The sequence below is a fragment of the Heterodontus francisci genome, chromosome 7, assembly GCF_036365525.1.
Source record: "Heterodontus francisci isolate sHetFra1 chromosome 7, sHetFra1.hap1, whole genome shotgun sequence".
NCBI classification, from domain to species: Eukaryota; Metazoa; Chordata; class Chondrichthyes; order Heterodontiformes; family Heterodontidae; genus Heterodontus; species Heterodontus francisci.
The window spans coordinates 69,622,546-69,638,246 of NC_090377.1; the positions used below are offsets into that span (position 1 = coordinate 69,622,546).

The 15,701-nt window shown below is 43.2% G+C and overlaps 1 protein-coding gene across 4 annotated transcripts in view; it reads right to left on the bottom strand.

Moving 5' to 3' along the window:
• Window positions 1-2,170: 2,170 nt before the first annotated feature.
• The window catches only part of erich2 (glutamate-rich 2), a 232,441-nt gene continuing 218,910 nt past the window's right edge, over window positions 2,171-15,701 (bottom strand). For all 4 annotated transcript variants that reach the window (XM_068035365.1, XM_068035364.1, XM_068035362.1 and 1 more), the window contains one exon: window positions 2,171-4,545. In XM_068035365.1, the coding sequence (XP_067891466.1) occupies window positions 4,385-4,545 (161 nt within the window). In that variant the 3' untranslated portion in view covers window positions 2,171-4,384. The remainder of the gene's footprint in view (window positions 4,546-15,701) is intronic.

Genomic DNA, 15,701 nt, shown 5'->3' on the forward strand with positions numbered 1-15,701 from the left:
CCTATATTTCCCTACCTATACTAGGGGCAATTTATAATGGCTAATTTACCTATCAACCTGCAAGTCTTTGGCATGTGGGAGGAAACCGGAGCACCCGGAGAAAACCCACGCAGACACAGGGAGAACTTGCAAACTCCACACAGGCAGCACCCAGAATTGAACCCGGGTCGCTGGGGCTGTGAGGCTGCGGTGCTAACTACTGCGCCACTGTGCCGCCCACAATAATATTGTGTAGCGTGCAGCAGACTACCACAAAACTCAATACCTTGGTTGGGTTATATTGAGGAAGTCCCAGATTTGACTGTGCACCTGAAGTGCTTCTTCAACATGTTAATGGTAAGCTAAATGACTATGCTGTTTAGCATGCACTTCATTGTATCTGTTTTCAGTTGGTCTCTTTGGTTGCAAAGGGGTCATGAGCTAGCTCTCCACACGGTGGCCTTCAAAATTTCTCTGTGGGTCAAATATTAGTGGCACAGTGATTGCCTAAAAATGAAGGCATTGCTAAAGCTATTTGGAAAGCAAGTACTGACCTGCAAAATCTGGTGCTGAGGTCTACTGAAACATAAATATTCTTAAAGAGTAGAAGTTTTTCTGATTTATGTAGGTAAAGGCATGTGTAGTGGAGAATGCAGGGCTACAACAGTAGAAATCTATAACCACTTGGACCATAGAAAACAAGACACTTTGCAAAATTGCACAGCTTTCTTATGACGTTGGATTCTTCCTACTGCAAGTTACTGTCGTATAATGGTCCCAGGTAGACAAGCAGGGGGAAGTTCACAAATGCTTTGTGCTAGTAAGTTGTGCGGTTTTAGCTGGTTAACTAATAGCAGTGCCTTTGTGCATATTTGGGGGTCCATAAACCTTGGATCTGTTAATTTGCACGTGAATTCTCTGAATTTAATTAAGTGGAGTACACCCTTTTCTCAAGCAATATATGGGCAGTTGGCAGTTAAAAATCACAAGCACCCCCATCTTACCTTGGTTCTGACTTGGGGTTCAAAACACAGTTTTTATATCCATTGTTCCCCAAACAAAGCAATCTTTTGTGAATTTTCTATTAATGGCCTTCCTTCAATGATTTTTTCACATACAAAATCTTTGTTACTACTAATTTCCTGATCCCATTTTGACTAGGGGTAATACTCAGAGCAGTACCAAAACAAATGAAGTCAGTCATTGCTTTCTACTGGTCAAGTTCCACTGTTTATGCATATCCAGGGTGGTTTGGTCTGTGAGTGATGTACAGAAGAAAGTATAGCCTAATTTTTAAAAAAATTATTCCAATATTTTTGTGAATGCTTGTACTAATTTATGTGAGGGACACCAATACTGGAAAGGAACTTTTCTGCTTTAGTATCTAGGGTTAGCTTGAAGGTCAAGTGCAGAATAAAGCTCCCCTTGTTTGTACCAAGAAAATGTCATAGTTTTAGCCTCACAAATTTTTTTCTACTTCTCATAGCAATTTTTTTATTGTCTCTCTGATTTGTACTGAAATATGGGAATTTTTGTGTTATGCACTTGTACCAATCAGGAGCTGTGTTATCACTTCCAAAATATGTTGCATGATGGATGCTTACACACAAAGAGATGGCTTCAGCCAAGATGCTAAACTGCATTTATATCCAGGTCCCAGAGATGATAACCCATTGCATCACCCAGTTCCCCTCTTGAAAACAAATTGGGGTAATTTTAACTATTGGTGATGGTGTAAAACAGGCTAGATCAGATTGGCCACTCCCTATACCTGGCCCAAATTTCCTCTCTATTCAATGGAAAGGAAATTGGGCAGAGTTTATTCCGGGTGGCTGATACAATCTTGCCTGTTTTACACCATTGCCAAATAACCCTCAGTAAGAAGATGTTTACGAATTTCACTTGAAACTGCAAAATACGGAAGGAAAGCACACACTTCATGCCACATAGTCTTGATGAGGCCGTTCCTACTTTCAAGAAACTGTTTCTTACAAATATATTGAAATATTCCTGTTCACAATGAAAAAGCATCTTGCTTCACTAACTAGCTCGGTAGTTATTGGGGCTACATAACTTTCTTGCATAATATTTAATTAGGAATGTGGATATATGATCCTCTTACCTGGTGCAGGTAGCAGCAATGACAAATCCCAGACAATTTAGTACAGTAAACATCAATTTACATAGCATATTAATTTGAAAATGTATGAGTTTATTTACACTATACAAGGTTGAGCTACATACTTTTTGCCTTCAATAGGGGAAAACGAACACTTGCTCTTGCCAGAATATAAGTCAATTGACTTTGATAAGGAAATCATCTCTAGCAAAGAGGACACCAGCTTTTAGTTTTTGGAAACAAGAAAAACAACTGGTAAAGTATGTTTTTGTTTGAATAAGAAAAATGAGGTGGTAGCAACATGATAGACCTTATATGCAAAGGATTCAATATTGTCACTGTGTACCTGATGCCGCAGATAGGAAGGTCTTGGCATGCTAATACAATTCAAGGTTAACAACAAGAATGATGCAAGTTGATTGCATAGTTTTTTTTGTATCCAACCAACATCCCAGTTATTACAAACATTTCCAGTTTTCACTGTGGATCAATCCAAAGGATTCATTATCTTTTTCTATTGTAATCACTTCTAAGTTACAACTTTCACAAACATATTCATTGGTAAATGATATACAGTACAAGGATTCAGGATACCTGTGGTTCATATGTATGTATGTTTGTATAGCTAATTAATCTTGAAACTTTCAAATTACATATTTGTAAACATAACTGGACAGTACAATATGCTCAGGACTTTTTTTTTAGCTTATTTGTGCATTATCACATTACACACACACATATTGTATCCCTTCTATATTAAATTTTGTTCTAATACCATCTCATTGGAGAAAGCACTCAAGGAATTTATTTAACCAGATTGAGCAGGGAAGATAAATTAACATACGCTCATTTGAATGGACACTAATTGCTGAAGTTCGTTGGGTTAATGACTATATCTCTGCTGATATTAATTCAGGTCTTTCACACTGTTGGCCTCAATAATTCCTCCAAGTTGATTTCCCTGACATTATTAGCATTCATTGTTGAAATATAATGTCAAGACAAAACAGAGCCAGAATTTATTTTGAAAAGAATGACTGCTCTAAATTGAACAGGAATGTTGCACTCTCCTTGCATTTATTCTGATCCCATATTTATTGGATCACTACTTGTTTATCAGGCTTAAAGTCAGCACTTTAGGATTCTGGCATATTACTTTGATCACCTTATATCCAAAATAGAAAATGTGTGTGTAAGTATGTGTGCATGTGCACATACATGATTGGGGAGGGAAAGAAAGTGCATATTATCATGGAAGGGCACGTATGTGTTTGGGAGTAAATAATCTGTGAGTTTCGGAAAGAATGTATGTTTGGGGAAGTGTACATGTGTTTGGTGGGATGAGAGGTAAACCTGAAAATTCAGTTAAATAATTCTGGGACTAAGAAACTTTGTTGATTTGCCATCTTGCACTTAAAGCTTGTCGGAGCTTTATATTAGGACAACTTTGATAGATATCTCTTAATGAATTGGAGGCACTGCATAAGTGATGGAGGTTAGATCTGAATTCAACATATGTCGATGAATCATGGAAAGTTATGATGCATTGTTCATATGTACATTGCAAACTTGAGATACAAGGGTACAACTCAAAACCCACTATTGTTCATACACAATGCTGCTGAGACTTCACTGGACTTTGAACATTTTCTCACTTTGCTGTGGGGGGAGGATTATCAGAAATAAAATTACACATACTATCACAGAGCCCAAAAATAAGGCTCATCTTGTGTGTTGTGAAGTCTTCCCCTGAAAAAACATATTAATAGTGGGACAATGTTTAATTACAGAAAGCAAGTGTATTGGATGAAGTGGAAGGAGTCTAACAAATGACTTAATCTAAATAACCTGCTAAATCTATCTGCTATGGCGGGAGGTAACATACATGCTAAACTTTCATTCTTTTTGATTTTGGTTAAATTTCTGCAAATACATGAAAGGTGTCTAGGATGGAAGCAATACTTGAATTATAGTCCATCAGAATAGAATCTTAAACATGATGAGTTGATAGAGTCAACACTGTCTACTAAAATGCAAGGGTAAGAGAGGTCTTGATATTTAACAATGCAGAAGGGCAAAAGAGTTGAAATGTAACAAATCCTTGTTTGGTGTTCAATGTTCTTTCTATTTTCTGTATCACCAATAAGCAAGTGATACATCTAATTTTTTTAAGGTAAGAGTTAATTATAACTCTTTGTAACTGACACTTAGAAAAAGAAATTGGTGGTGAAACTTGCTGTTTTAAGTAAGAATAGTACTATGACATACTTTTTATGGAAATTGAAATTATGTACTTTCTTCACTTCCAGATGAGTCAACAGATGAGTCATCTGATGTTTCACTTTCATCACTGTCTTCATTATTGCTATCCTCGCTGTCATCTTCATCACTACTGTCACTCTCAGTACTATCTTCTTCATCATTTTGATGAGTTGATGCAGCTTCATCTAAAAGTAAGTTAATTCAGGTATAGTTAGTCAAATGTACATTTATTGCAAACTCAATTTTTGACTACGTTGGTAATGCAGGGAAAAAGAGAAAAATGGGCAGCACGACAACACACCCACAAGAAAGAACACGTAAAAGAGGTCATTCAGAAACACTGGGGGGGATTTTCACTGAATACATTAGGGACTAATGTATTAATTAAGCTCTAATTTTGGTTTAGCGTGAGACACCATCTTGGTAAAGGACTTGAAACCAATGCTGGGAATGACCACCCGGAGGTTTGTTAAACAGCTGATTGCCCTTAAAATTTCATGTAGCACTCAATAAAGACACTGAACAGCATTTTGGTGGCTAGCACTTTAACTAACATCCTTTCCTAACACTGATGAAGTGTTTGGGAGCAAACACAGCCTGATGTTGATTTCAAATGCCATTTAAAGGGCTATGCAACATTTCATGATCATTGCTGCTATAGCTGTGAAGTATATCTCTGAAACACATTGGGAGACTTTCTAGGACACTTTGTCAAAACTTCATCAACACTCGAACAACATGTTACGGAAATTCTCTGAGGACGTCACCTAAAAAGAGCATGTGCTACTCCACTTTATAGAAGTCACCAAGAAAAAAGAAATGCTTAGTCTTGGGCATCTTGCTCATGGTCTGGATGAGGAATGGTAGGAGGACAATGAGGTCAGGCAGTGCAGCACTAGTTGCTGCAGAAGAGAGGGACAAGGTGGCTTCCTCCTCCCCTGCAGGTACAGGACATCCCTCTTCCTCTGAACCGCCTCCATGTGGACCAAAAGTGCCACATCTGAGAACCTGTGTGCCCTCTCCTTTAGTCTCTGAGCCATCCTGAAATCTGGTGCCATGTGCCAGCCAGAGCACTCGATGCCTTTACTGGAAGGGTATGCAAAGATTTGAAATATACTGTTCCAAGAAAATTGCATCTAATTAGCCTTGAGTGCTAAACCTGCAGGTTTCTGATTAGTGGCTGCAGGCACGTTCAAACCGTGATAATCATCAATTAGCCCAAAAATGTGTGCTAAATCCGTACTTTTGAACAGGTGTTTCTTATTAGCGCAGCACACACTTAATGCCTATTTTCACCCTTTGGCCAAAACAACCCCTGTAATCTACAATCTATGTGGTAAAGGAAATATGGAAAACTACAATCAATATGAAAGGATATTTAGCTCATGAAGGAAAAAAATGAAGAAGTTGAACAAAAAAAAATATTTTCAGGGAGTTTATACACTAATCTATAAAATGAAAAGGTATAAAGCAGGTTCACTAGATGCTAAGAGGGAAGAAAATTAGTTATGAAGACAGATTTGAAAAGTTAAAGCTCTTTTCACTGGAGTGGAGAAGATTAAGGGGCCACTGGATCGAGGTTTTCAAGATTGTGAAAAGTGATGCATTGTTTCTAATTATCAGCAAGATGATAATGAGAGAGCACAGATTAAAGATAATCAAAAAAATTAACAGATGAGGTTAAAAATATCTAATTTTACAGGGATGGATAAAATGTGGAATTCTCCACCATGAACTGTTTTTAAAGCAGAGTCATAAATTATTCCATAAGGGAATTAAAGGGTATGGGGAATGAAAAGAAGCATGCAATTAGAGTAAGTGTTATATGTCTAACAAAATACTGGCCACAGAATTGATACGTCAAATGCCTTGTTTCTGTATTGTGATTAATTGAACACATTAGCCCCAAATTTAAAAGTGGGGTGTGGTCCTGCTGAGCTTGACCCTCGTTTAAATAAAAGTTCAAAGATTCCACTACCTAGCCATAGGGCAGGAGCACGAATATTGCAGCAGGTGGCCACAGCTGGGCCAACCACTAATGAAAACCACCCTTTACCTAACATGCACCTTCAGACACTCTCTGCTCCCACTAACTGAGCACTGTCTGGTCTCAGTATTGATTCAGATGGTGATAACCTGCTATTTGCCAGGGCACTATGTTCTACTACATTCAGGAACCAATCATTTATGTTGTTCCAAAGAAGCAGTGTGTTTATTTCACCAGAAGTGTAGAAAAACAGTTGGTCACACGTTAACACTTTTATGCTGTAGTTGGCTTTCACAGAATGTCACAGATGATAGATTATGTCTACCTGAAGATATGGATGCCATCAGTAAACCCATTAGTGGATAATATCTATAATGACTTCCATTGCTTCAAAATGGGTGGGTTAGTGATGCCCAAAAAATGAACCTGCCAGATTTCCAGAGTCAACGCATAACTCATCCTGATTTAGTTGTTTTATTGCCTAGTTAATTGTGTTTTACAGCTGCCTGTAAAGCTGACCTCTTAATAATATTGTTTACAATTGAAACCATGGCTGATGTTGCTAAATAACCACAAAATGTCAGTTAAGCATTAATATAACCAGGTACATGTAGCTACAGAATCTATAGTGGTGCAAACCTTTGGTCTACTGCACTTAAAGGTTATGTACCTGGAATCATAACAGGGACAAAGTGCAAAAGGAGCAGTTTCAAAAAGGTTTTACCACAGAACTTTGGGCAGAAATATGGGCAGAATCTTCCCAGTGCTGTGGAGGTAGGTTTGAAAGTGGGACCAGCAGCAAACTTGATATGGGCATCGGGTCAGCAGGCTGTGTGTTCCTGCCTCTGGGCAGTCTTGCCTGAGGTGAGTGAACAACGGCAGCAGTTAGCCGCCTGGCAGCAGCGGGTAGCCATTAATGATCAATTATAAGTCTGATGAGGATGGGGAGGACTCCGAACAGACTCCCGCTGAATACCAAGCCTGGCAGCTCTGTGGACACAGCCTCCTGGTGACAGGCCTGGGGGCCAGCGAGGTTTGCTTTAACCACCCCACTATTCTCCAGAGCAGCAGATGCTACAGGGTCAGGGCCACAGCCTCGGCCTCAGGTCATCTTGTGGAGGGGCAACCCCTCCATACTGATGGACTGGCAGCACTGGCTAAACGGATGTTTTTAAAATATCATAATTCTGCAGAGGGCGCCTATATCATGAGGCACTTTCATGGTCTCCTGTTTGACTGAGCAGCGCCCATCTCTCCCGGTGGGGCTGCCAGCAGGACTTTGTAGCAGGCCCTCTGATTGGGCCTGCAGCCTCAGGAATGTGCCCTCCGCCCTTAATTGGATGGCAGATGTGGAGGCGGCCAGTTAGGAGCTGTCTCCAGGAGGATCACGCCAGAGTGTGCACATTAGACCCGTGTGGGATTGGCACATGGTAATAGTCCAGACTCCTGAAAATATTCAATCAGAACAAGATTCTTTCTTGTGTGTCAGCATTTCCAAACGAGAAGCAATGGAGGAAACCATCTATAGTATGAATGCCATGATGTCGCCAGCATTTGCGCTGATGTCCATCTCCATGGTAAGACTGGCCACCTGCAAGGAGACTCTGACGTGGCAGGCAAGTGAGTGCATGCTGGGCCTCAGCAATGGCCTGCACACACAGGGCTGAATTTTACCTTGACAGCAGGGGCAACATCGCCTGAGCCCTAATTTGAACACCTGGCTGAAATTCACACAGGTAGTGAATTAACTGCCTGCCATCAGGGTCCCCATCCCTTTAAGGACGGGGATCCCGCCTCCGAGCTGCTGTCCAATCAGAGGGCCGATGGCTCAGTAATACTGGCAGTGCCACTGCGAGCAGTGGCCATTGCCGGCACTACAGTAGGCCTGGGACCAGGAGCAGTTGGAACCCCGGACCTCAGGTAAGTGTGGCAGGCTCACCGGGGCCAGTCTGGCAGGCCCCAGTGAGGGAGGAGAGGGTGGTCGTTGAGGATGGAGGCGGGGGTTGTTTGCGAAGGGGCGGCCTTTGCCACAGGGGGTTCTCCCTGCGCCACAGATTGCCCACGGAGAAGGGCCCAAACCCCCCAGCCCACAGGGAGGCCACCTTGTTTTAATAGGCAGCCTCCCCTCGTGGCAGAGGCACCCACCTCCACTAGTAATTTACCAGCGCTGATGGGAAGAGGCCCGTCCTTGACCTTCCCACCCCAGACTAAATTCCAAGGTGTCGGGAAGAACACAAGAAATAGGAGCAGGAGTAGGCCAATCAGCCCTTCGAGCCTGCTCCACTATTCAATGAGATTATGGCTGATCCTCTATCAATGCCATTTTCTTGCACTATCCACATAACCCTTGATGTTTTTCATATGTAGAAATCTATCAATCTCAATCTTGAACATACTCAACGACTGAGCCTCCACAGCAGAGATTCACCAAAGATTCACCACCCTCTGAGTGAAGCAATTCCTGCACATCTCAGTCCTAAATAGCCTGTCACTTATTCTGAGACTGTGTCCCCTTGGTTCTGGACTCCCCATCCAGGGAAAACATTCTTCCTGCACCAACTGTGTTGAGCCCTGTAAGAATTCTGTATGTTTGAATGAGATCACCTCTCATTCTTCTAAACTCCAGAGAATAAAGACCCAGTCAATTTATCTTTCCTCATAGGACAATTCTTCCATCCCAGGAATTAGTCTGGTGAACCTTTGTTGCACTCCCTGTATGGCAAGTATATCCTTCCTTAGGTAAGGAGACAAAAACTGCACACAATACTTCAGGTGCAGTCTCACCAAGGCTCTATGTAATTGCAGTAAGACATCTTTACTCCTACACTCAAATCCTCTTGTAACGAAGGCCAACATACCATTTGCCTTTGTAACGGCTTGCTGTACCTGCATGTAAGCTTTCAGTGACTCACGAATAAGGACACCCAAGTCTCTTTGAAGTTCAACACTTCCCAGCCTCTCACCATTTAGAAATACTCTGTATTTCTGTTTTTCCTACCAAAGTGGAGAACCTCACATTTCTCCACATTGTGTTCCATCGGCCAGATTTTTGCCCACTCACTTAGCCTCTCCAAATCCCCTTGAAGTGTCTTTGCATTCTCCTCACAACTCACACTTCCACCTAGGTTTGTGTCATCTGCAAACTTGGAAATACATTTAATCTCAACACCATCTAGGACAAAGCAGTCCACTTGATTCGCACCCCTTCCACCTTCTTCAACATTCACTCCCTTCACCACTGATGCACAGTGGCAGCAGTGTGTACCATCTACAAGATGCACTGCAACAACTCAGCAAGACTCCTTTGACAGCACCTTCCAAACCTGCGATCTCTACCACCTAGAAAGACAAGGGCTTCAGAGGCATGGAACCACCACCACCTGCAAGTTCCCATCTAAGCCACTCACCATCCTGACTTGGAACTATATCACCATTCCTTCACTGTCGCTGGGTCAAAATCCTGGAACTCCCTTCCTAACAGCACTGTGGGTGTATCTACACCCCAAGGACTGCAGCAATTCAAGAAGGCAGCTCACCACATCTTCTCAAGGGCAATTAGGGATGGGCAATAAATGCTGGCCTAGCCAGCGATGCCCACATCCCACAAATGAATAAAAAAAAAGTTCTCACATCCAAATAATTGATCTACATTGTGAGCAGCTAGGGCCCAAGCACTGATCCTTGTGGTACCACACTAGTAACAGCCTGCCAATCCGAAAATGACCCACTTATTCCTACTTTCTGTTTCCTGTCCTTTAACCTGTTCTCAAACCATGCCAGTATATTCCCACCAATACCATGTGCTCTAATTTTGTTTACTAACCTCTTGTGTTGAACCGAATCAAAAGCTTTCTGAAAATCTAAATATATCACATCCACCAGTTCCTGCTTATCTAATCTGTTAGTTACATCCTCAAAAAACTCCAACAGGTTTGTTAAACATGATTTCCCTTTCATAAATCCATGTTGACTCTGCCCAATCCTACCATTATTTTCTAAATGTCCTGTTATCACATATTTTATTCTAGATTCTAGCATTTTCCCTAACAGGTCTGTAGTTCCCTGTTTTCTCTTTCCCTCCTTTCTTAAATAGTGGGGTTACATTTGCCACCTTCCAATCTGCAGGAACCATTCCAGAGTCTATAGATTTTTGAAAGATGACCACCAATTCATCTACTATCTCTACAGCCACCTCTGGGATATAGATCATCAAGTCCAGGGGTTTATCTACTTTAAGTCCCATCAATTTCTCTTGTACTTTTTTAAAACTAATATTCACATCTTGCAGTTCCTCATTTACACTAGTCCCTTGATTCTTCATTTTTTCTGGGAGGTTTTTAGTATTTTCCTCCATAGACACAAAGTATTTGTTTAGTTTCTCTGCCAGTTCCCTATTCTTCACTATAAATTCTCCTGATTCCACTTGTAATGGACCCACACTTGTCTTTGCTAATCTTTTCCTTTTTATTTGTATTTTTTTGCAGCATCACTGGCTATGCCAGCATTTGTTACCCATCCCTAATTGCCTTTGAACTGAGTGGCCGGCTAAGCCACTTCAGAGGACATTTAAGAGTCAACCACATTGCTGTGGGTGTGGAGTCACATGGAGGCCAGACCAGGTAAGGACAGCAGATTTCCTTTCTAAAAGGACATTAGTGAACCAAATGGGTTTTTACAACAATCAACAATGGTTATCATTAGACTAGCTTTTAATTCCAGATTTATGAATTGAACTCAAATTTCACCATCTTCCGTGGTGGGATTTGAACCCATGTCTCCAGAGCATTGGCCTGGGCTCTAGATTATTGGCCCAGTGACATTATCACTACACCACTACCTCCCGATACCTATAGAAGCTTTTACAGTCCGTTTTTATGTCTCTCACTAGTTTACTCTCATTCTATTTTCCCTTAATATTTTTCTTGGTCCTCCTTTGAAGAATTCTGAAATGCTCCCAATCTTCAGGCTTACCACTTTTTTTGGCAACTTTATACGCCTCTTCCTTTGCTCTAATAAAATCTTTGATTTCTTTCATTGGCCATGGTTGGAACACATTCCTAGCTGGGTATTTCTGCATTAGAAGAATGTATTTTTGTTGTAAACTATGTATTAGTTCTTTAAATGTTAGCCATTGCCTGCCTACCATCATACCTTTTAACAAAGATTCCTAATCCACCATGGCCAATTTGCTCCGCATACCTTCATAGTTTCCATTGCTTAGATTTAAGACCCTAGTTTCTAATTGAACTACATCACTTTCAAACTTTATGTAAAATTCTATCATATTATGATTATTCTTTCCTAAAGGGTCCTTTACATCAAGATTATTAATTAGCCCTTTATCATTGCACAATCCTAGATCTAAAATAGCCCTTCCCTGGTTGTTTCCTCAACGCACTACTCTAGAAAACTTTCTCACACTCTGCTTCTGCCTTCCCACACAATATTATGCCCCCCCTACCCCTGGCTCCATTCCTGTCCCTAGGGGGGCCCATAAAATTCAGCCACATTACAAAGGATGGAGGAAAGCCTCTCATTGGTGGCTCAATGCCTCACTGAAATGCAGCAAAGTGCTCTTCAACTCTTGGCTAGCAGGGAAGTGCAGGGGTACCATGAGAGGGAAAATAAAGAAAAGGCACATGGCAGTGGGGATTCTTCTTAAGGCACTTCCAGTTCTCATCCCTTGCACCCCCTAACCCCACCAGGCAGAGCCCCGCGTGCTGCCACCTGCCCTGACGACCGTGTCTGCCCTGCAGAGGTGCAGGTGGGACAGTCCTTGGCGGGGCCCTCATGGGCCTCCAGCTCTGCTGAAGCCATAGGAGTTGCACCACATAGGAGTTTTTAAAATTCTTTCATGGGATGTGAGCATCACTGGCAAGGCCAGCATTTGTTGCCCATCCCTAATTGCCCTTGAGAAGGTTGTGGTAAGCTGCCTTTTTGAACTACTGCAGTTCATCTGCTGTAGGTACACCCACAGTGCAGTTAGGAAGGGAGTTCCAGGTTTGTGACCTAGTAACAGTGAAGGAATGGCAATATAGTTCCAAGTCAGGATGGTGTGTGGCTTGGAGGGGAACTTGCAGGTGGTGATGATCTCGTGCATCTGATGCCCTTGTCCTTCTAGGTGGAAGAGGGCACGGGTTTGGAAGGTGCTGTCGAAGGAGGCTTCTTGAGTTGCTGCAGTGCATCTTGTAGATGGTACACATTGATGCCACTGTGTACTGGTAGTTGAAGGAGTGAATGTTTAAGATCATGGATGGGGTGCCAATCAAACAAGCTGTTTTCTCCTGAGTGGTGTCAAGCCTCTTGAGTGTTGTTGGAGAAGCACTAATCCCGGCAAGTGGAGAGACATAGAGAGATACAGCACTGAAACAGGCCCTTCGGCTCACCGAGTCTGTGCTAATCCTACATTAATCCCATATTCCCTACCAAATCCCCACCATTCTCCTACCACCTACCTATACTAGGGGCAATTTACAATGGCCAATTTACCTATCAACCTGCAAGTCCTTGGCTGTGGGAGGAAACCGGAGCATCTGACGGAAACCCACGCAGTCACAGGGAGAACTTGCAAAGTCCGCACAGGCAGTAGCCAGAACCGAACCCGGGTCGCTGGAGCTGTGAGGTTGCAGTGCTAACCACTGCGCCACTGTGCCGCCCCAAGAGTATTCCATCACACTCCTGACTTGTGCCTTGTAGATGGTGGGCAGGCTTTGGGGAGTCAGGACGTGAGTTATTTGCCACAGAATTTCCAGCCTCTGACCTACTCTTGTAGCCACAATACTTATATGGCTGCTTCAGTTCAGTTTCTGGTCAATGGTAAGCCCAGGATGTTGATGCGGGGTGGGGGGAGGGATGATTCAGCGATGATAATGCCATTAGATGTCAAAGGGAGCTGGTTAGATTCTCTCTTGTTGGAGATGGTCATTGCCTGGCACCTGTGTGGCACAAATGTTACTTGCCACTTATCAGGACAAGCCTGGATGTTGTCCAGGTCTTGCTGCATGTGAATATAGAATGCTTCAGTTTCTGACTGACGAGTAATGAATGGTACCGAACACTGTGTAATTATCAGCGAACATCTCCACTTCTGGCCTTATGATGGAGGGAAGGCCATTGATGAAGTAGCTGAAGATGGTTGGGCCTTGGACACTACCCTGAGGAACTCCTGCAGCGATGTCCTGGGGTTGAGATGATTGGCCTCCAACAGCCACAACATACCTTTGTACTCGGTATGACTCCAACCAGTGGAGACTTTTCCCCCTGATTCCCAATGACTTCAATTTTTGCTAGGACTCCTTGATGCCACATTTGGTCAAATGCTGCCTTGATGTCAAGGGCAGTCACCATCACCTCACCTCTTGAATAAAGCTCTTTTGGCCATGTTTGGATCAAGGCTGTAATGAGGTCTGAAGCCGATTGGCCTTGGTGGAACCCAAACTGAGCATTGGTGACCAGGTTATTGCTAAGCAAGTGCCGCTTGAATGCACTGTTGATGATCACTTTGCTGCTGATCGAGAGTAGACTGATGGGGCGGTAATTGGCTGGATTGGATTTGTCCTGCTTTTTGTGGACAGGACATACCTGAGCAGTTTTCCACTTTGTCGGGTCGATGTCAGTGTTGTAGCTATGCTGGAACATCTTGGGTTAGGGCTGCAGCTAGTTCTGGAGCACAAATCTTCATTACTACTGCCAGGATGTTGTCAGGGTCCATAGTCTTTGCTGTATCCAGTGCCTTCAACTGTTTCTTGATATCATGTGTGGTGAATTGAATTGGCTGAAGACTGGCATCTGTGATGCTGGGAACCTCAGGAGGAGGCCAAGATGGATCATCCACTCAGCACTTGTGGCTGAAGATGGTTGCAAATGCTTTAGCCTTGTGTTTTGCACTGATGTGATGGACTCCCCCATCATTGAGGATGGGGATGTTTGTAGAGCCTCCTCCTCCGGTTAGTTGTTTAATTGTCCACCACCATTCATGACTGGATGTGGCAGGACTACAGAACTTTGCTCTGATCGGTTGGTTGTGGGATCACTTAGTTCTGTGGATCACATCCTGCCTTCCCTATTGAACATGCTTATAACCTATGTTCTAGCTTCACCAGGTTGGCACCTCATTTTTAGACATGCCTGGTGCTGCTCTTGGCATGCTCTCTAGCATTTCTCATTGAACTAGGGTTGATCCCCTGGTTGATGGTAATGGTAGAGCATGTTTGTCCAACATATGGTCCACAGGCAGAGTCCGGCCCTTCAAAGGTTTCAATCCAGCCTGCGGATGTAAACTGATGGAATGTCAGGCACCTTGGCGAGTAGCTATAGGTTTGTTAGGACCCTGCTCCCTTACAATATGGCTGTGCCCAGTGGACAGACAGCATTCACAGCCTGCCTCTATTATCTGCATTTATAGTGAGTGCACAGATGGAGAGTGGGGAACGAGGAGTGGAGAGCGGGGACGGGGAGCAGGGAGCTGGGGTGGCAGGGAGCTGAGAGCGGGAGAGTGAGGACCAGGCAGTGGAGAGTGGGGAGCAGGCAGTGGGCAGTGGAGAGCGAGAAGTGCTGAACATGGAGTGAGAGACACACACAGGAGAGCAGGGAGAGAGAGGCAGCAGAGAGAGGGGGAGAGAGAGAGAAGGGGGGGGAGAGAGAGAGAAGGGGGGGGGAGAGAGAGAGGGGGCAAGAGAGAGAGACAGAGAAAGAGGGAAAGAGAGAGACAGGGAGAGGGGGGGAGATGTGGGAGAGAGGCGGAGAGAGACAGAGAGAGAGGGGGAGAGTCTGATGGGGGGGAGAGAGACAGAGACAGCGGGGGGGGGGGGTGAGAGACACAGAAAGAGACAGGCAGGAGAGAGAGACAGGGGGAAATATAGACAGAGAGGGGGAAAGAGAGGGGGAGAAAGAAATCAAGATCACTCCTAACAGATAGACATCTATCTGGAATATTCCGTTTAACTACATCAAGTGTGCAGGCAGACATTGACTGCTTGGGCAAGCAAAAATAATGCCAGGTATGCCACTAAATCAGTGTTCAACATTGTGATGAGAAAGTAAGTCAATAAATTAGTCTTCTCATTTAAAGCTTCTTTACAAAAATGCACGTTTGTTGTTGTTTTGATACAGATAAATTTATAATGCCTTTACCTTTTGGAAATTTTCTCACCGGCCCCCTGTGTAGAACAAAAATTGTAATGTGGCCCTCCCATGTGAAAAGGCTGGACACCCCTGTGGTAGAGTGAAGGATATGCCAGGCCACGAGGTTACAGATTGTGGTTGAATACAATTTTGTTGCTATTGATGGCCCACAATGCTTCATGGATGCCCAATTTTGAGCTGCTGGACCTGTTCTGAATCTGTCCCATTTAG